This window comes from Dioscorea cayenensis, chromosome 2, assembly GCF_009730915.1.
Source record: "Dioscorea cayenensis subsp. rotundata cultivar TDr96_F1 chromosome 2, TDr96_F1_v2_PseudoChromosome.rev07_lg8_w22 25.fasta, whole genome shotgun sequence".
Taxonomy (NCBI): domain Eukaryota; kingdom Viridiplantae; phylum Streptophyta; class Magnoliopsida; order Dioscoreales; family Dioscoreaceae; genus Dioscorea; species Dioscorea cayenensis.
This window is the reverse complement of record NC_052472.1, coordinates 17,994,552-18,017,664: the sequence shown is the minus strand read 5'-3', so window position 1 is coordinate 18,017,664 and position 23,113 is coordinate 17,994,552. Positions and strand designations below refer to the sequence as shown.

Below are 23,113 nucleotides of genomic sequence, written 5' to 3'. Positions count from 1 at the left end.
GCAAGGAAAGCTATTTTACTAAAGATCAAACATTGAATACCAGGTGATCATCAAAACTGACAGTACCTTAACAAAAACCTACTGAAGAAACCAGTTGGAGCAACCCCACCAAGTATATCAGAAGAAATAGAATTAACTCTTTCAAAGGTTTCTGCAGATAAAATTGCCTCGTGTAAATCTGATAATTTGTTATTGAAAATATACTTTTATGCATACCAGGAAGCTTACCTATAAGTTTCACTGAAAAAGTGACTAAGCTTGGGTAGCATTCATTCACTATCTCCACTAAATCTCCTTTGCTTGGAGCACCAACCATCACTTTCCTCCACACAGAGCTTCCTATAGACAGAGCACACATTTAAGATCAAAATTTATGTCAATGCATATTCATTTCTTTTCTATCTCTTAAGCAGTCAGATATTTTTGGTAAAACAGGAACACACACACACACACACATCAATCTAGTTACCCCATCCTGTCAGATTAAGCTTTTGGTTTAAGTAGCGCCCAAATTTTTTTGTTTTATTTACATCTAATATGGTATCATTATTGTTTTGCTCACAATGTGGCTAGCTAAAATTAATTGCCACATATTAACGGCAGTGAATTAGAGTTACCAATAGTCTTACACTAATTAACTCAGAAAATATGGATATGGATAGCACGTGTTTGTTTTGTAAACAAAAAGAACTCTAACGACTAAGAGAAGAAGATCTCAACAGTTTTAAAAAGACAAGTATTAAAGAAGTGAAAATCCATGTAAAATCAAACTCTAAATCTTTGAAAAATCAGCATAAAATCAGGATAATAAAAAAAAAGAGTGATAGGGAACACAAGCAAGTTGAATAATGATGCAGTAAGCAAAATGTGAGGATATAAAATATAAAGCATTTCCCTTTCAGAAAAATAAGTGATAGAACCATGCATTTGGCATACTACACAATTAGAAATTTAAATTTTAATATTTCAATAGCTAGCATTTTGCAAATTAACACACTTTATGAACTCTTTTTTTCAGAATAAAGGGCACTCTAATAGATATACAAAAAAATTGATGATCAATCAATAAACAGCAGTTGCATTTCTCCATAAATCATTTTACAGATAAAATTATAGCAAACATCAATTCGTGATGTTTTGAGGGGTAATCTACTTTGTTGAACTTGTTTTTTTAATTATCACAAAAAAAGGAAGAAAATGCAACAACTTTTTAACCGTTCCTGTATTCGAGCAGCTGATCATTCCATACAAACCTTCACAAATATAGATTTCTTGATAAAAGTAGAATACGTCAGAGTTAAAGCTTATTGACACAATTCAACACAAGCAAGTTCAGTTTGCATATATATTATATGGTACAGCAACAGAACAATAAAAGAGAAACCCAAGGAATTCACTTCAGGAAGAACTTGAAGGTATGTCTACCTTCAATGGCATGCCAGGCATCATGCTTTGAAGTTGTCATCGTTGCAAACAAGCGGAAACTTTCAGGGACATCAACTGACTGTTAAATAAATAAATCATAATAATACAGACTAAATGAGAAGCTTGTATGGAAAAAGAGATAATTTGCATAAACTAAAACAACCAATACTACAATAAAACAACATAGGTTCAAAAAGAAACAACTTCAAGACCAAAACCTTAAGAGCATATTCACATGACTAAGAAGAAAAGGAATTGCAAACAAGCCCATATCAAATACTTGCTTTCAATGTTAGTTCATAAAAAGGGAAGGGTAAGAAAATTATAATTCACCCATTTACGTTCCTATTGTCACTCATTTTTGATTGACCATAAATGAAACAAGGCGCTTTACACTACCATGAACAAACCATAAGACACATTTGTCCATATCAGTATTCACTATTGTGTGCGCATGTGTGTGTGTGTGTGTGTGTGTGAATGTGAAAGATGTGTGCATGTGAAAGAGAGAGAGAGAGAGAGAGAGAGAGAGAGCAACATCAGAAGACAGTACCTGAAAAGCAGAGTCAAAAAGCCAGATAAAGAAAAGAGAAGTTTGTCAAGGATAAGAAAAGGGTATGGGCCACTTCTCACCACTGAATTCATAACGTAAATTAGTTGCAATAGGCTCCATTTACAGATTTGAACAGAAAGAAGTGAGAGCATTGCTTCTTTGGTTGAGCTTAAAGATTTGGATAAGGGAGTATTTTATGTGATAAGTTGATACTGAAATTATCTTTAATGCCAATATATAATTATTAGAATGTTTCAAAATAGGTGTTGTTATATACGAAGAATTGGGGCCACCACCTTACAATGACTTCCATGATCTAAATGTGAATATAAACATCATTGCAGGGAATGATTAGTCCACTATCTAGGGTGTTTGGGGAGTATAATTCTTCCAAAGTACCAAGGATTGTTCTTTTATAACTAGATTAATTCTACTAAAACAAATAACCATTAGCAGCTAACATTATCAAGTTCATTGGTGATCGAATTAATAGTCATCCCACTACAAGTTCAAAGACAACATTATTTTTTGGTAAAACAGTATCACTAGAAAATACTCTCAAATATATGCATGTGAAGCGGTTTTATGAACCAAAAACAACAATAAAACCTGTCTGCACAAAATCAACATGCATGCTCCATTTAGCTGCACAAATGAATGCGTTGCTCTTTAGGCAATTGGATGCAAGGAACGAAATGGATCGAACACTTGTTGTTTTGAATAAGAAAAGGTTGCCTATTTTGTTGTATCACGTCAGCACTCCAGTTTGGATAAGGTCCAAGTCATATATAGCAGAAGTATAAGAGGGCAATAACTAGCGGCTTTCAATTGGAATAAGTAGAATGGATTCAGAACATTCAGATCACCCCCAACTCTTCCAGCTTAACCCAAATGAAAACTCAACCTTAGCATTGATATCAAGGGAAAGATAAGACACACAATTGGGCACTTCAAAGCACAAAATTTTAATTCATAATTAGCATTATTCCAGGATAAAATAAACAAAAAAACTTAAATACGAAAGACAATATCTACCTCCCCATGGCCAGTTACAAAAGAACCGGAACCTTCAAGCAGTGGTAAAATAATAGATTTAACATCGTTAGGAGCCTTATCTAGATCTTCAAACACCACCCAGCACCCATTTAGTATGGCCTGTATATGAAGAACGTCAACAAGGAACCATGAGAATATTCACCCTCTACCTAACAGTATAGCTCATACCTGTGTAAGAGAACCTGGTTGCCATTTGAATTCACCAGGTACTTCCGTACAAACGTAACTTCCAACCAGTGTTTTGCTATCCATTTGCTCATCCACATGAATAAACAAAACTAGAAATGAAGTTTTACACAAATTTAGGGACAAATTTCTGCTAGTTTTGCACAAATTTGAATTCACCCAGTACTCGTACTAGGGAAACCACACTATAAACTTAAATGAGTACCTTGTTTTGCACAAATTTCTGCTAGTTTCCTGACCAATGAAGTCTTTCCAACACCTGCAGGACCATGCAGTAGAATAGGCCATTTCTGACTAACTGCCATGAGACACATGTCAAAACTCTTCCTTATCGCTGAAGTCAGGATAAATGGGCCACCAGCAAGTTGTAAAACACTGAAAAAGCAGACGTCAAAGCACATGTTAACACAACAGATCTTATAATGATCTCATATTAATAATTTTGCAGAAACCTCAAGCACAAGAACCCATATTCTGCAAAAAAAAACCATTACCTCGAAACCTTGTTTCGACAATTTCTTCCTTCTGATTTAAATTGATGAGATCTTGAAGAGACAATTGATGAAATACTTTTGTTGAACTCTAGGAAACAATCAAACTTAAAATCCCCATGACAACAGTTTCTGATGTCAGCATTACTTTCATCAAGGTACCAGCCTGCCTTTTCTAAAGTAATGTCATGACAGAAATCCTCCCAACTGCAAAGAGAAAGGATTAAAGCCTAATATAGGAACACTGCTAAAAGCTCATCAGATGAAAAAGAGGAAACTAAGCATTTAAAACAAACCGGAGTAAACATGATAGAGTCTCATTTGGTCCTAATCCAAACTTTTCGATAGCTCTATCGCTTATTTTGAGAACAACCGACAATATTTGCGATGAACACCATTTTATGTCCAATTTATTATCCAATGCCATCTTGGTATAGCTAAAATTAAGAATTTCTGGTTGTCGCATTAGATCAAAGAAACAGGTCCACTCCCATAATTCAGAGAAGACTTTGGTCTCTATTAACAAAAAACGATAAGTTACCCGGACAACTTCAAGCAAATGACTTAAATCCTGCACCATAAAAAAAGGAATAAATATGAACTGCTCCAAACCAGTCAAAAGACATTTAATCACAGAAGAAGAAGGCCACAATTTATCACATACTAACCACTTGCCACAAAAAAGAGGCTCCACTAAACGCATCAAATCAAAAACAAAAAAGGAAAAAAAAAGAAAAAAAAAATTTTAAAAAAAGGCAAGATAGAAAAGAATGTGCAATGGTTAACTAAACAAAACATAAGTGGAAAGCCAAGGATGATATGAAAGCCATTCCAAATGAGGAGAATTATAGTATCTAACAGACATAACAACACAATGACCAAGTATCATTGCACCATTTGTAGGGATGAAACAAGTATACCACGAATGTCTAGTCAACAATATGGTATCTTGCAATAAATATTCAAGTGATTCTTTACAATAGCCTACATGCAAATCTTCTTAATGCAGCTACCATAGCAATGATCCATGTCCTAAATGAGAAAGCTGCAAGCCTACAACCATCATTTACTCTAGTGCATTTGAGGCAAGTACTCATATATAATGGAATAAAAAACAGAACTCACATTATTTACAAAGTCTAAATTTATGCACAATCACAGATAGTTTTGGTCATGTTGGAAACGCAAAACAATAATGAGTACACATGATCAGTAGTTCAAGTTTTTAAATCCAATAAATCGAATACTGGAATTTCAGCAACCAACTGGATAAATGTTTTAGTAAGAAAAAGCTTGACAAAAGATAGAATCTATCAAGACGTTTCACACACACACCCCCCAAGAGTTAACAAATTTGATGATAAACAAAATATGAAAACTATTTCAACTATAATAGATGGGCATCAAAATTAAAAACTCTTATCATGAGTTCACTCAAAAAATTTAGCCTAACAAATCTGTAATAAACAAGCCCTTCAATCACATTATATAATGAAAGAATCACCTTGAACTCCGAGGCTGAGTTCATCACCAACACAAGCCGTCTGAAAGGAGGTGGAGCGATTCTATAATAACTTAACAAATATCTGCAATAGGGAAAATAAGCAAGGTATAGTACAGCCAGAAAAAAAATATAAATAAAAACACTAGAAATATTTAAGTTTTCAAATACCAATACAAGCATCGCCATTTGTGAGTAAAATAAGGCAAGCTCACAAGAATCCGAATTGTTACTATAGCATGTGAAAACTACTTCAATCTAGGCGTTATAGCTGAGGTGGAAAACTTTATATAAGATCTATTATCCCAAGATAGTTTTGGACTTTATGTTGAAAAAGAACATTCAAATTTAAATTAATATATATATATATATATATAGGATTAAAAAAATAGTCCACACCCTATCAGTATATTTGCTACAGTCCTACAGGTTAGGTTAAGATGATGAGCACATACTTGTTGAGTTATTTAGAATTGCCGAGCTCCACTCCAAACATAGATCAGAAAAGGCATATCATGAATTTATATAGCAAATACATATTTTTGTTCACTTAATATATGTTTTACAATCACAATTATCATAATTAAGAGCCCAAAGTCCAATGCAGGTAAGTAATCGAATATGTGAGCTAAACCAGCTAAGCCTTTTTGTTACCACAAAAGAAAGAAAAGAAAAAAAATTTCTGGAACTGAATGCAAATCAAGGGTAAATTGACGTAATATATTCAGCAAAAAACTGAAGCCGATAGGATAAGAGACCCAGACTAATACATTCATATCCACATTTACTAACTGATGTGAGAGCATTGATTACTCTAAGACGTCCTAATTGAAAATCCTTAAAATGAAAATGCTATTTTTTTGTTAAATCTTTATTTCTTTCTATCTAGTTCTTAGTAGTTGATTGGTACTAGATTTATCGCCCTATATTCAATCAAGGAAAGAGATTGCACATTCCTCCAACCAGCTTGATACACGGCAATCTATTTTAGCAACCACATTGCAAATAAACTAATTACCAAAGCTTTGATACACCACTACATGCAAATAGAGCAGCACATTATTAGGGCTTTGAGTCAACCCGAAACCTAAAAATTATAAGAGAAAAGATCAAAACCTACATATTCATATGTCTAGATCTACCATGTGGGAATATTAATTACTCTAAAACTTTCCTTTTTGGTTAAAACAAAATAAAACATTTTGGGGAAAAATGATATCAAAAGTAAAGAAACAACTAGCCAAAAAATTCTATATGAACAAAAGATATTAATTAAACTATATCAAAGAAATCAGTATGTATACAAGACAATCGAGGCGATTATAAATGCATATGCAATACATGGCCATATATGTGATGTATCAAACAATTAGATAATTATGTTTTATTTTGCAGCTTGCTTTGGATTAGTGTTTTGGAAGAAGACTCACCCCAAAAGGAAAGGTGCCAAGTCAAGAGCTCGAACGAATGTCAGCGATGCAAGCTCATGAAGTCTCAATCCCCTGCCTCTCCCAACATAAAAATCTACAACGCGCACATCCTCTTCTCCAATCTCCTCGCGTGCTTCATCATTCTCGCTCTCCAAGTTCGGCACAACCTTAAGTTTCGCAATCACCTGCTCCACAATCCTCTGGCAGAGCGGCCGGAAGCACCCCATGATCGGAATGGTAAATTTGGGATGCAAAAAAGGGTCAGCGATCGCCGCCACAACCTCATCCGCAGTGACAGCTTCCTGCCAAAAAAACAACAAATCACTCAAAAAACACATGTAAAGGCGAAAATATAACAGAGATAAGATTAACACCGAAGAGAGACCTTATTGGAGAGAGAGACGAGCCTGGGGTCGGAGCGTAGGCCAGGGCAGCGCGCAAGGAGACGGCGGAGAGCGCATTTGCAGGAGAAGCTCCCATCGAGGGACATCCCTCAGGAAGTGGAGAAATCCTAGAGAGGAGTTGAGAAGGGTAGAAGCGCGGCAGGGATGAGTGGGGCTGGAGACGAAGGTTTAGGGTTTAAGGCGGCTTGGCTCGTGGCTTCCATCACCGCCCTCTCTTCCCGTTTTATAAATTCCCCCTAAGAATCTTCTATATTTAAATATATATATATATATATATATATATGGTATTTACAAATTTTTTTCAAGATTTGTTTATAAATATATATATATATATATATATTTTACAAATCCTTTTATTTTTTTTATAAATTACTATACATGATGAAAAATTATATTTAAAATTTTATTTAATAAAAATTCTGTTATTTGGCCTTTTTTTTTTTATTAACAAGTGTTTGGCCCCCTTCAATTTTTTTTTATTAATTACATTAAAATTATAGTGATTTGTTGAGATTCAAATCTATCCCTTTATTAGAGACACAACTTGATGCTAAGATGCTAATAGAATAAAATGTTGTTGGGCTTCACTTGGGTGTTTTTGAAAAAGAGATGTGGATTTGTTAAATTTAATAAACATGTGGTTGGAAAAACTATACTTGAATACAAGGCCGTTTAGTGAAAATGAGTCCTTTAAATATTAATTTCATTATGGAAACAAAACATATAAATCATTATTAATAATTATAATAAAATAAAATATTGATCCAAAAACTTTTAGAGATTTGAGATTTTTTTTATATTCTTTGATTAATCAATTAAAGTAGAAGACGCCTTACACATATAAAGCTCTCATGAAAAATTTTCCCTCCAAAACGTAAATAAAATATTATAATAATATTTAATATTTAATATTTATAATATAATAATATTAAATTAAATTATCTCATTATATAACTTTTAAAAATACAAATAAATTATTTTTTATAAATTAAACTATTTTATTTATCATTTTGAAATACTAGTTTTCAAAATTAATAATAATAAATATCCTAATTTTATTTTAATTTAAATATTACAAATTCTATCTATATCTCATATTATTTTAAAAATAAAAATAGATTATCTTTTTTATATGATTTTTAAATAATGATAAATAACCTATTTTATCTCATTTTTAATATTACTATATATATATATATATATTTATATAAAGGTCAAGTTTTCATTACTTTCTCTCTCTTCTTTTTTTTTTAAAATAAATTTCTTTCTATCATCTAAATCCTAAATTTTAACCCTTAATTAGAAACAATAAACTAAAAATTCTCTCCCTAAACCCTAAATTATAAATCACAATATATGATTACATAATATTTATGTTTAAGATTTTAGAATTTTAAATATAGTTTTATTTTTTATAATTTTAAGAATTTATTAGGGAGTGTTAAAGTCTAAATTTGAAGTTTATATAAAAAAGAATAACATGATGATGTAGGTAGATAGCAAGTTGCATCTACGTAATTCGGAAAACGGTAAATCTATTAGATAAATATAGCATCACTCCACTCAAATTACTTAGATATTAAACAATAAAATGAAAAAATGAACTAAAAAAAGATGTGCAATTTATTATTTTGTTTTTTTAGTAATTAATATAGAGTAACTGTATTTGTATTAAATTTATGTCATTTTAACTCCATTAAATTCAAGATTATCATTAAATTTCAATAAAAATAGAATAATTTAATTATAGCATTTGTTATGAATATCAATATTACCACGCACCATTCATATGCATATCAATAATTTCTTTAAGTATTTTATTAATCTTTTAAACAGATTGTGGGTTTATTTTATTAATTTGCTTTATTTATTCCATGAAGTAGTGAAACTTTATATCTAATTTTTTTTTATCATGAAACAAGGACTTGAAGCTCCCATCGAGCGACATCTCTCGGGATTGGAAAAACCCTAGAAATCGATGGAGATGAGAAGGGACTTGAAGCTCAGTGCGAATTGGAAGGGAGAAGGAGGCGAAGCCGAAGGGGTTTTAGGGTTTAAAGAGCGCGGCCATGAACGAATGGCAAAGAAGAACCACTAATAAACTTATATAGTTTAAACATATATATATATATATATATATGTATATATATATATAGTTTTTATAAATTTTTTCAAGTTTTGTTTATAAATTTGTTTATAAAGTTTTATTAATCTCCAAGGTTTTTTTATAAAATTTTTATATAGTTTAAACAAGTTATATTTTTAGAGGGATTTTTTTTTATTAATCCCTTTATTTTTTATAAATTTTCGTATGGATGATAAAAAATTATAAAAAATATTTAATTAAAATTCGGTGTGTTTGCCCCTTTTCAATTTTTTTTACTAGTTTTAACAAAAAAAAAAAATCTTTGTGAAATTTATAAATATATATATATAGTTTAAACATATATGTTTTTATAAATTTTTTCAAGTTTTGTTTATTAATTTGTTTATAAAGTTTTATTAATCTCCAAGGTTTTTTTTATAAATTTTTATATAGTTTAAACAAGTTATATTTTTAGAGGGATTTTTTTTTTATTAATCCCTTTATTTTTTATAAATTTCGTATGGATGATAAAAAATTATAAAAAAATATTTAATTAAAATTCGGTGTGTTTGCTCCTTTTTCAATTTTTACTAGTTTTAACAAAAAAAAAAAATCTTTGTGGAAATTTATAAATATATATATATAGTTTAAACATATATGTTTTTATAAATTTTTTCAAGTTTTGTTTATTAACTTGTATATAAAGTTTTATAAATATCCAAGGTTTTTTTTTATAAATTTTTATATAGTTTAAACAAATTATATTTTTTAGAGGGAGGTTTTTTTTATTAATCCCTTTATTTTTTATAAATTTTAGTATGGATGATAAAAAATTATAAAAAATATTTAATTAAAATTCGGTTATTTGGGCTCTTTTAACTAGTGTTTTCCCCTTTTCAAATTTTTTTACTAGTTTTTACAAAAAAAAAAAAATCTTTGTGAAATTTATAAAAAATATATATAGTTTAAACATATATGTTTTTATAAATTTTTTCAAGTTTTGTTTATTAATTTGTATATAAAGTTTTATAAATCTCCAAGGTTTTTTTTTATAAATTTTTATATAGTTTAAACAAATTATATTTTTTAGAGGGAGGTTTTTCTTATTAATCCCTTTATTTTTTATAAATTTTAGTATGTATGATGAAAAAATTATATTTTTAAAAAATATATAATTAAAATTATGTTATTTGGCCTTTTTTAACTTGTGTTTGCCCCTTTTCAATTTTTTTTTTACTAAAAAAAAATCTTTGTGAAATTTATAAAAAATATATATATTCTAAGCACATGTATATATATATGTATGTATCGTTTTTACAAATTTTTTCAAGTTTTGTTTATAAATATGTATATAAAGTTTTATAAATCTCCAAGGTTTTTCTATAAATTTTTATATAGTTTAAACAAATTATATTTTTAGAGGGAGTTTTTTTTTACTAATCCCTTTATTTTTTATAAATTTTTGTATGTATGATGAAAAAATTATATTTTTAGAAAATATATAATTAAAAATTATATTATTTGGGCTCTTTTTAACTTGTGTTTGCCCTTTTCAATTTTTTACTAGTTTTTACAAAAACTTTGTGAAATTTTATAAAAAAATATATAGTTTAAACATACATATATACATATATATAGTTTTTATAAATTTTCAAGTTTTGTTTATAAATTTTGTCTAAAGTTTTATAAATCTCCAAGGTTTTTTTTATAAATTTTTATATAGTTTAAAACTTTAAATAAGTTATATTTTTAGAAGGATTTTTTTTATTAATCCCTTTATTTTTTTAAAATTTTAGTATGTATGATGAAAAAATTATATTTTTAAAAAAATATATAATTAAAATTCGGTTATTTGGGCTCTTTTAACTAGTGTTTGCCCCTTTTCAATTTTTTTTTTACTAGTTTTTACAAAAAAAAAAATCTTTGTGAAATTTATAAAAAATATATATAGTAGTTTTTATAAAATTTTTCAAGTTTTGCTTATAAATTTGTATATACAGGTTTTTTATATAAATTTTTATATAGTTTAAACAAGTTATATTTTTAGAGGGAGTTTTTTTTTTATTAATCCTTTTATTTTTTATAAATTTTAGTATGGATGATAAAAAATTATATTTTAAAAATATATATAATTAAAATTCGGTTATTTGTGCTCTTTTAACTAGTGTTTGCCCCTTTTCAAATTTTTTTTTACTAGTTTTTACATCTTTTGTGAAATTTATAAAAAATATATATAGTTTAAACATATATATATGTGTGTGTGTATGTATACTTTTTATAAATTTTTGGTATAATACCCTAGTTGGTCCCTCTACTTTTCTATCTCTTCCCTTTTGGTCCCTCTACTCAGAAATGCTCCCGACTAGTCCCTCTACTTTTGAAAATGTGCCCACTTAGTTAAAAATGCTCCCAACTAGGAGTGATTGGGGTGTTTCTGACAAAAAAAAAACGTGAATTTATGAATTTTATATGTGAAAATTTAAAATTACTCAAACGTAAAGTTTTCTATATTGTGAAAACCCCATAAAAATTATTTGTAAGTAGAGGGGGTTTTCTTAAAAATGTGTTATATGTGAGATTTTGTATAAACACCCCCGGAAAAGTTATATATGCTTAAAAAATGATGTTCCTTTCTAAAAAAGAAATTAGGTGTCGGTATTTTGCAAAAACACCCCTATAATTAATGTAAATATAGAACGATCTTTAAAATCACGGTGCGTATGTGGATTTTGCAAAACCACCCCTATATACGTAATTTTTCAAAATTACCGAGGTTTCCTGCAAAAATGACGTTAGTTTTGCCATCTTGTAGAAACACCCTCATAATAATTATTCATAACTAACGGTGACTTTTGCAAAAGTAAGAAAAAAATCAATAAAAAAATTACATATAAATCTTTATTCTTTTTCCCTGCTTAACTCTCATCCTCCGAAAATAATCATTTGTGCATCCTTATAAATATTTGAAATATTATTTATTTATTTTATTAATTACAAACGCAGTGAATAGAACAAATGTATAAAAATAAAAGTTATTGATTACAAAGAAGAATAATTTACATTATCTATTATGAGCTTCTTCGATCTATATTTCTATGAATGCAAAGTAATGTATTACAAGCTTCAATGAGTTTGATAAGCCCATTTTTATAAATATCACTCAAATATATCTACAACTAACTTAAAACAATTTCCAATAATTTACAATATGAAGAAGTATGTAAATTTTAGTTGAAAGAAAACTCTTGATAACTTCATGCCTGTAAATTTCAAATTTTAATATTTTATCTACTATTTGTCATTATTATAGTTTTATTATTATTTTTGTATTTATTTTAGACATATAAATACTCTGGTTTTAGGTCTTGCAATCAATTTATTATAAATACTCTTTATTGTATACATTTTTGAATTGAGTTCTAAGATTAGAATTATGTTTGGATACTTCCTAATGTGAGAGTATTTCTCTTTCACCTCATATTGCATCACAGTATGAAAATAAGTAATATTAAAAAATAATATTTGTTTTTGGAAAGTACTTTATTTGAATCAAGGTAAAACGCCGGCAATTTATTTCAGTTTCAAACCAAATCAAAAGGTACAATATATAATAATTAATCCAAATCTAAAATAGTTCTAATGATAATTATTTCTCACCTCGCTTCTTTGGTTATTCAACATGTTTAGAATTTCAACTATGGGAAGAATACTAAAATATCTTCTAAAATATTACGAATAATGAATGTTGGGTGAAACAAATAAATTCTTGAATTTAGAATATTTCAATGATGGGAAGAATATCAAAAAATATCTTCTACAATATTAGAAGTAATGAATGTTGGGTTAACCATTTAGGACTTGCTTGGGGGAGGGTAGATGAAGGTTTTGTAAGAGAAGGTTATTGATTAATCCTAACTTAGATCCAAGGTTGTATGCAAGGTAGGGTAGTTGGGGGTTAAATGGAGGGTTGAAAAACCTCCATTTAACCCCCTTTTTCAACCCTCCAAATTGGGGGGTTTTGGAGGGTTGGACTTTTTCTATGACGAAAATATCCCTCTTGAAATTAAATAATTACATGCTTGCCCCATATAACAAATTAGATTTGATTTTGTGAAAAATAAAATAAATAGTAATTTTCAAATAAAAATATTTAATTAATAAAAATAATATTGTATGTATAAAATTAGTATAAAATATAATTTATAGTTTCAAGGGTATTTTAGTAATTTTATATAAAACCTTACTTTCTATTACCCCCAATCCAAACACTACGGTAGCGTTTGGATTGCCGTAATGGAATGAGAGGGAATGAAGTAATGAAGAAGGGGGAAAGGAATGGGTAAGGAATGGTAATGAAAAAGGTGTTTGGTTGGAGAGGTAATTCATTGGGAATGAGAAAAGAAAAAGATGAAATTGGGCTAAATTACTTTTTTACCCTTATATAAAAAAATGATTTTTTTATAAGTAATTATTATTTATAAAATAATGAAAATATAAATAATTATTTTATTATTATTATTAAATAATGTTTAATTAGAAAATAAAATAATATTTATTAATAATAATAAAATAATGAAAAAATATTTACTTTTTTATTATTAATTAATATTTAATTAAAAATTAATTTCGTTCCGTACATAAATTTTTTTAATTAATTTCAAATAATATTTAATTCAAATAATTATTATTTCAAAAGTAATTACAACATAAATATTTAATTTATTATAATTAATTAATTTTTAATTATAAATTAATTTCAAATAACTTTTAATTACATTTGGTACTTAAAATTTTTTAATTAATTTATAATAAGTAATTATTATTTATAAAATAATGAAAACATAAATATTTATTTCATTATTATTAATTAATGTTTAATTAGAAATTAATTTCAAATAACTATTAATTTTTTATATGTGTATTTTTATATTTCATAAGGGCATATTGGTAATTTGAAGGGGGAATGGTTTATTACCCCATGGGGGTTAATGGTGACCCCCACAGGGTAATGATTACCCTCTCAAAAACAAATCCAAATGGGGGCATGGGAATGTGTAAGTAATGGTTCCCTCAAGGGGGGAACCATTACCCCCATCCAAACACACACTACAAAGTTTGATAACCTCTATTTACCTTACCTTTAATCCAAACAAGGTACAACTTAAAACCTCCTTTTACATTACTTTACCCTACTATATCTTACTTTACAAAACCTTTCTTCACCTCGAATGTAGTACATTGCTTGTGTTTGTTTTTGTCTTGTTCTACATTCCTACAAGTTGATTGTATGAACTATGTCTTGAACATGGGTAATAATGTAATCATTTACTCAATGATTACAGTACCTTGTTTATAATAAGATTCTACAAGGATAGTAGACCACCTTCTAGGCCTAGGCCTAAGGTAAATGGGCATAGGCCATGCTTGCAAAATATTTTCATTCCAAAGCTAACAATATTGTTTGGCTTCACTATACAACTATTAAATTTAGAGCAACTTTAATCGTTAGACTATTATAGAGTTTAATACTCATGCCACCTCATCAATCTATTAACTTTTACTCATTAACTATCACCCATAAAAATTATACTATAAAATGAGACCTATAATTAACCCAGTAAACTCATTTCCATACTATAATTATTTAATAAAATCCTAAATATTATTAATAAAATAAATAATATAATTTTAAAAAATATATTACAAAATAAATATTTAAAATATTTAAAATATATGTATTATAATAAATTATTATATTATTTTGAAAAAATAATTAATTTGTAATGATAAAAATAAAAATTAAAAAAACAATTGAAATTAAATAAAATTATTTAGAGTAGTAGGCCCATCACTTTTTAATTTAAATAAAAAATGAATGTGACCCACCCATTAAGCACCAAACCCTCAATGGGCAAGTTTAAATGTTCATCTGTTCAATAAACTTTCCATTGAGATGCTATTAAAGTTGCCCTTAGATAAATGACAGAACTACAAGACAAGATATGCATGTTCATTTAATTTTGGGCTACATCCAATATAGTCATTATCAGAAAGAAAAATTATCATAAGGATTTAACAAAATACTAATTTTTATGCACATTTAACAGAATATAATCCTAATCAATGCAATTCAATTTTTATAGACCGATGATTGGTTCATTTCAACCTACTATGTTCCAAATAAAGTGAATGGACAGGCTTTGGCCATCGTATCTTGGTATGTTTGCAATACATTTGTTTTTAACAAATAAGCAACAAGTGGTCCCATATTTAAGAGTATCAAAAGGACGAGCAAATATAAAAGTGCACTAATTATAATAACTTAACAATCTTTTAAAAATTTACCAAGTGGGGCTAGCTAACACACTAAACAATGAAAGCTTGCCATACAAGGACTCTAAACCCCCATGATGATTAATTCTCCTTATTATGCAACCCTGGATGGGTGAAGAATATAACTCTTTCCACATAAGACCCACACTAGGACTCAGTACACTATGAATGAACAATATTTTACAGTACCATGCTTTAATAAATTGTAAAAAACAATATTGCAATCACATGGTTTCAAACTCTCTTCTTCCCATACATTATCAAAATGCCTTACCAATGGATCATACCAGTGTTATCTTTTTAATTTACAATTGTATAAGCATTTTGAGTACATGGACTAGTGTTTAACTTCTTGTTTTATATTTTAATCCTACTAAGAGAGCCTTTGTAGTCCTCGATAAGTTTTGAATAATATTCTCCTTAATTTTTCTACTAGCTAATATAAAATACAATCATGTAATTATATATGGTTATCAATAATGATTTGTCCCTATTTGGTTAATTTCATAAATCTTACCACCTCTTGAATGGAATTGTTTGTAAAATTTTTTATTTTAATATTGCTTGTTTTTGTGTAAATGTGTGGCTTACATGTACAATGAGAGTTACGATATACTAAAATTTAGATAAAACATGTTCAAGGAAAACAATCTATTTCTTGAAAAGTATAGGCATATATAGGATTATTGATATGTAGGTAATAAAAACAAAAATAAAATCAAGCTAAGATATGCCTAAATTTATATTAAAAGTACATGAATTTAGACAAAGACAACTAATTTATAATAACATTTGATTAATCAAAATGGGTATGGTTAGTGCATTTATAAAACATAAGCTCCAATTATGTTTATAGTTTACTAATTTGACTTGCATAATAAAAAATCATAATCTAATTTCACCAAACAACCAACTTGATATATTAGGAACATGTTTATATATCGACTTACAGTGTATAGAGCTATGCACATATAACAAATGGTAAGATATACTTAAGTCTAAGTATATTTAAAATTCATGGATAAGCAAGTAACATACTTTTGTATAATGACACATGCCCACTGCATGACATGCCTAATATGTAAGATCCATTTTACATACTGTGTGATGTAGATAACAAAAGCTATAATATACTTAATTTTAGATTACCCATACATAAGAGACATTTGTAATTGGCATATATAGGCATGCATATATAAAGAATTCAAAGTATTACTAATTAATATTATGTCATTTCGATAAAAATAGACCTTGGTTTAAAGCCAATCTATGATGCATGCTTCCTATGACAACTTGGACTGTTCTTATATCAAGATAAATGAAACTTAAAAACTATAATAATTTCAATAAGCATGGATCAATTAAAGTTGTTAGCTAAGTTAAATCTTCTGTCATATTACATGTTGTGGATCTTGTTTGCTCATAAAAACTCTTTCACTCTCTCTCATTTGTTGAAATTTATTTCAGTACAAGTAGTATTTAAATTTTATTTCAGCAAATTAGCATTTATCAAAGTAGTATTTAAATTTATTCCAACAAAGTAGTATTTTTTAAATTTTATTTCAACAAATTACTATTTAGCAAAGTAGAATTTAAATTTTAATATTTAGTAAAATTTATTTACATTTGCAAAAATATTTATTGCTTATGATTGAAGTAACAAAGTAATCAAAGTAGTATTTAATCAAGTAATATTTAATTTTCCAGTAGTATGTACCCTTTATTAATACCAACTATTCGTAAAGTAGTAGAAATAATATTTATAATGCAAGTAGTATGTATTACTGCTATTTTAATTAACAATCTAATAATCCTAAGAAAATTCAGTGTAACTTTAAAATGAAAAATATTAGTAAAAAAGAAAAAATAATTTTCAAGATATTAAAAGTTTTAAAATTAGCAATGCAAATTCTAGAAGTAATATTAACAGAATAAGTAAAGATAATGGATGCAAAAATAGATCTAATCCTTAAAAAATTTAAACAATCGAGAAACACAATTATTAAAGTTCGATACTATGCTATCCAACCTAGATTATGTGAAAAATATTATAAAAGAAAAAGAAAATCACAAAATTGAGATAGATAAATTATGAAATTAAGTAAAAAACATCCGACTATGATCAAATCAATAAATCAGAAAACTAGTAACTCCTTTTAAAATATGGATTAAAGAAAAATTAGCAAAACCACCATAACATAAATTAAAATTTTCAAAAAATGAAGCACTTACTTGAAACAATGAAATATTATAAAATAGAACTAATAAAAATAAGATATTTCTCTTTAGAAAATGAATCAAATCTACATAACATAAAAGATAAAATAAAATATCAAAAGTACTGATTAAAATGGAAGAAATAATAAAAATATATATCTGACTGGACAATAGATTTTGAAGAATTACAAGAAGATATACATGATGTAAATTTCTTAATAGAATACAGATATGATCGTTATAATTATCTTACAAAACTAAATGAAGAAACTTATATAATAGAAGAAATCAATAAAATAGAAGAAATTTATATAATGGAAAAAATCAATAATGTAGAAGATGAATATAAAAAAATGGTTAGACAATTAGAAAAAATTGACATAGAAGAAATAATGATGAATGTAGAATTAAGAGGAAGCAATAATAATAAAGATAATCAAAGAGCAGAAAGTTCAAATACTAGATCAATAGTAACAACAACAACAACAATTGAAAGAACTAGTAGAACAACACAACCTTTACAATTTTCATCTCAACATAATTATACTTCAAACAATTATTATGAACAAAATTACAGAATAAACAAAGAAAAACCATAACCCTTAGAAGTTATAGAAGCAATGTCAAAACAAAACAATGAAGGCAGTATGTTAGTATTACTGTATAGTTTATCCACAAAAATGGCATGAATTAATAGATATATGTGAATCAGATGCCATAAATTCACTAGAAAGAATATCTAATACACTAGACTTAATTGGAACAATAAATTTTATTGAAAATCTTTTAAGGAATGACTGCAAGAGATTTATTAAATAGTTGAAAAAATAATTACGCAGAAAAATATCAATACATGTTACAAATGACATATAATCCTTATGATATAACAAGACAAATTAGACAAATCATCTTAGGAACAAATCCATACAAAAGAGATACATTATTACAAGATATGACAGCTAGAGATTTAGAAAGATTCTAGAAATTAATAATTTTGGTGAAATAGTACAATTTAGCCAAGCATATATCATCTTAGTAGCTAAAACAGGAAGAACATTTACAAATAATGAATTAAGTAAAAGATGATTTAATAAACTCATAAACTATTAGGAGATATAATTTAAAAAAATTAGATAGACATACATGAAAATTTAACTAGAATAGGATTAACAATAATGATTACATTTTATTATTTAAAAGAAAAATGTTTAGAAGCAGAAGCTAATAGATAAATATCAAATTATAGTTATTGTAGTAAAATTTATGTACCAGCACTTAATAAAAAATGGAAAGAACATAAAGGACTTAAAAAGAAGCCAATACTTTAAAAAAGAAAAAAACATAAGCAAAATCATATTAAAAAATTCAAAACACATAACCCACCAGAAAAATGCAAATGTTATTTATGTGGTATAAAAGGACATTATGCTAGAGAATATTGTAAAAATCTACAAGTTAAAAAAGAAAGATTAAACATGTATCAAAACTATAAATCCATGATGAAATAGATATAGTAAATATTGATGGTAATGATAGTAAAAATGATAGTGATGTGTGTAGTGTATTTGATGAAAATGAAGGACCAAACTTTTTCTGATCCATTTTTGATGATTCTTATTTTTTTTTTTTTTGTTAAATAGTCTTCAACTTCATTAAGATATAGGTACTCTTGATATTTTATTTTATTTTTTATGTTATGTAGATCTGATTCATTTTCAAAAGAGCACTTTTTTATTTTTATTAGTTTTATTATATAATATTCTATTGTTTCAAGTAAGTGCTTCATTTCTTGGAAATTTTAATCCATATTCAGGTGGTTTTCAAACTCTTCTTTAGTTCATATTTTAAAAAGAATTACTAGTTTTCTAACTTTTTGATTTGATCCTAGTTGAATGCTTTTTACTTGATTGCATAATTTATCTATCTCAATTTTGTGATTTTCTTTTTCTTTTATACTATTTTTTACATAGTCTAGGTTGGATAGGATAGTTTCTAATTTTAATAATTGTGTTTCTCGATTGTTTAATTTTTTAAGGATTAGATCTATTTTTGCATCTATTTTCCTTACTTATTCTGTTTATATTATTTCTATAATTTGCATTGCTAATTTTAAAACTTTTAATACCTTGGAAATTATTTTTTTCTTTTTTCTTAATATTTTCCATTTTAAAGTTACAATGATTTTTCTTAGGATATTAGACTATTAATTAAAATAGCAATAATACATACTACTTGCAATATAAATACAATTTCTACTACTTTTACAAATAATTGATATTAATAAAAGATACATACTACTGGAAAATTAAATACTAATTGATTAAATACTACTTGATTATATACTACTTTGATTACTTTATTTACTTTAATCATAAGGAGTAAATATTTTTGCAATTGTAAATAAACTTTACTAAATACTACTTTGCTAAATACTAATTTGCTAAAATAAAATTTAAATAACACTTTTGTGAAATACTAATTTTCTAAAATAATATTTAAATACTACTTGTATTGGAAAAAAATTTCAACAAGTAAAAGAAAGAAAGAGTTCTTATGAGCAAACAATATCCACAACATGTAATATGACAGAGGATTTGACTTAGCTAATAACTTTAATTGATCCATGCTTATTGAAATTAATTTTTTTTTAGTTTTTAAATTTCATTTATCTTGATATAAAAACAGTCCAATCTATCTTAAGGACCAAGCATCATAAATATCCTTAATATGAGATATAATCCTTCCAGTTTTTAGAGTTAAGATCGACTTACCTCCACGCTCTTTTCCCCTAAACGGATCCCTGTCCTCTTGCGGGTACTTATTAGTACTCTACATTTCATCTTACCTCCTTATACTAGTTAGATCAACTCTTTTCCATATCAAAGATCATTTTAGTTTCATTTTTTAGATTTTTTTTAAAGGGTTTATGGATCAATAAAAGTTATATAACCAAAGATAAAACTTACCGTCTACATGTTGGGGAACTTGTTAAGGGTTTACCTTTTCATGATGAATATTACCTTGTTCTTAAGGAAATAAACCATAGCTTTGATACCACATTAATTGGGGATGGCTTTGAAGTTACTTTGAACTCTTTGTCGGTGATGACTGCCGGTGAAAAGTCTAGAGTAGAGAGGGGCACGACCCCTTTTTTGGCCCGGCCCGGCCCAAAACCGGCCCATTTAAACCCACCAGGTCTGTAGGTCAAAGACCCGTAACGGGCTCACACTATAGCATGAGCGGTTACAGGTCATAGGTTTCCAATCTGTTGCTTGACGGGCCAACCCGCCAGTTTTTTCTATTAATTTAAATATTTTAGAATTTTTTTTTAAAAAAATTGGTTTTTGGTAAGAATCAAATCCCAACACTTGTTGACAAACAAAAAAAAGGCCCATCCACTTGAGTTGTAGAAATTTAGTTATAGGAGATGGAATATATACGTATATATAAATATATAATAAGCAATGGATGTCCATCCAAATACAAGTTTCTATAAGGATTAGAATTATGTTTAAATTAAACAATAAATAATAGAGTTAAGAAGTCATGAAGTTAGTTATTTTTTTCACTAATAACATGATGAGTTAGACCAGGTTTAAATAAAAAATGAGAACACAGAAAAATCATGATAATTTTTAAATAATTAATTTTATTAAATAATAAATTATATAATAAAAATAAAAATATATAAAACACTATTAATAATTACAATAAATAAAATACTCATCATCAAAACATTTAAAGATTTGAAATCTATCTCTAATTCATTGTTTAATTTCATACATAGAAAAAACCTCAATGCTATTAGATGTTGATAACATAATAATATTATTATTTTGCTTGTCAACTTTGATTTAAAAGTGGAAGAATTATATGAATTTTGATTTCTTTTATATCCAAACAATTTAATTTAATTAGGTTTATTAGGAAATAAATTAAATGCAGGATTTTAATTTATAACTAGTTAGTATAAATTATTTTAATTTGTCTCAATATTTATTAAGATATTTTAAAATTTTATTTAAAAAAATCATTTAATTATTACTATTTTTAATTTTTTTAAATAAAAAAATATTTCACAATAAGGATATGACCACTGACCATCAAACACTCCATTGCCATTAAAAGTCCGTTTGGATCACTGAAATAGGAATAGTAATGGTAATAGGAATAAAAAAGTTGTTTGGTTGGAAAGAATAAAATATTGAGAATAGAAAAAGTGGGATAGAGAATTATATAAATTACTTTAATGCCCTCGATATAAATAATGAAAACTTTTTATATAAAAGTACATATAAATAAATATTTTATATTTTTTATAATTAATTATTTAAAACAAATAAATTCCTTTTATCATTATTCACTTTTATATAATAATTTAGAATAAGTAATTATTAGAATTAATTATTTTACAATTTTATTATTGTTGAAATTATGTTTAATATTGTCTATCAATAGTTAAAATTAATATTTTATTTTCACAACTATTGCTTATATGAAATTATTATTATTATTATAATTAATATTTCATTTTAACCAAGTTGGATGATAAAGCAAGAAGGCCAAAAATGTCAATTCTCACCTCATTCCAAGTATTACCCCCAATTTTAGGGGTAATGACAAGAGCTAGTTGACCCCCATCACGTGCCCTTCTCCTTGGAATTCTAAACATGGCTAGAGATACCCAAACATGAGTATAGATAGATGGGGGTAATGTTTTACGTACCTAGGGACCCATTACCCCCATCTAAACGGGTCTAACTATGCATTTTTAAAAAACTATTAATAACTAACATCAACTCTCCTAAACAACAATAATATAACAATAATTTATTTTAAAAAAAATTAAAAAATACCCTACTTCAATGAAGTAACGGCTCACTGACAACCTTTATACTGTTTATTATTATTTCAAATTAGTTTTAATTTTAAATTTGTTTCATTCTTCCTCTATATAAAAGGCTCTATTGCACCAATGAATTTCCATACAAGCTCTTATTTTTTTTTAAAAAAAAAGTTTATTAAATTATCAAGTTCTTCTTCTGATTACTCATAATCTCTCTTTTCTACAGGAAAACTCCTTCAATTAGAAATTATTAAGGTTGGATTTTTTATTTTGTTTTTTTTAATGAATTGCATGCTAATAATTATTTTGTTTAGTAAATTAATCTAACTACTTCAATTTTATTTGCAATGATTAATTATTTTAATTTTTAATTATTCTAGAGGAATTTAATGAGATTGCTTTTCTATTTTACTCATTATTTGATTTAGTGTTAATTTACTTTGTTTACTAGCATTTTTTTAATTTTATGTTTAAAAAATGATGTTTAATGTTTAAATTATTTTTGTTTGATATTTAATTTTGCTTGTGTTTAATTAGCATCATTTGAACCTTTTAAAGTTATATATCTTTAATATTGTTTACTTA

General features: G+C 26.9%; 1 protein-coding gene across 1 annotated transcript in view; it reads right to left on the bottom strand.

The window, feature by feature from the left end:
* The window catches only part of LOC120280749 (midasin), a 43,007-nt gene extending 35,777 nt beyond the window's left edge, over window positions 1-7,230 (bottom strand). The window contains 11 exon segments of the mRNA XM_039287697.1: window positions 67-151; window positions 229-339; window positions 1,426-1,504; window positions 3,014-3,133; window positions 3,203-3,312; window positions 3,426-3,595; window positions 3,715-3,918; window positions 4,008-4,282; window positions 5,216-5,297; window positions 6,643-6,944; window positions 7,028-7,230. Coding sequence (XP_039143631.1) covers window positions 67-151; window positions 229-339; window positions 1,426-1,504; window positions 3,014-3,133; window positions 3,203-3,312; window positions 3,426-3,595; window positions 3,715-3,918; window positions 4,008-4,282; window positions 5,216-5,297; window positions 6,643-6,944; window positions 7,028-7,132 — 1,643 coding nt within the window. The 5' untranslated portion in view covers window positions 7,133-7,230.
* Window positions 7,231-23,113: the final 15,883 nt, after the last annotated feature.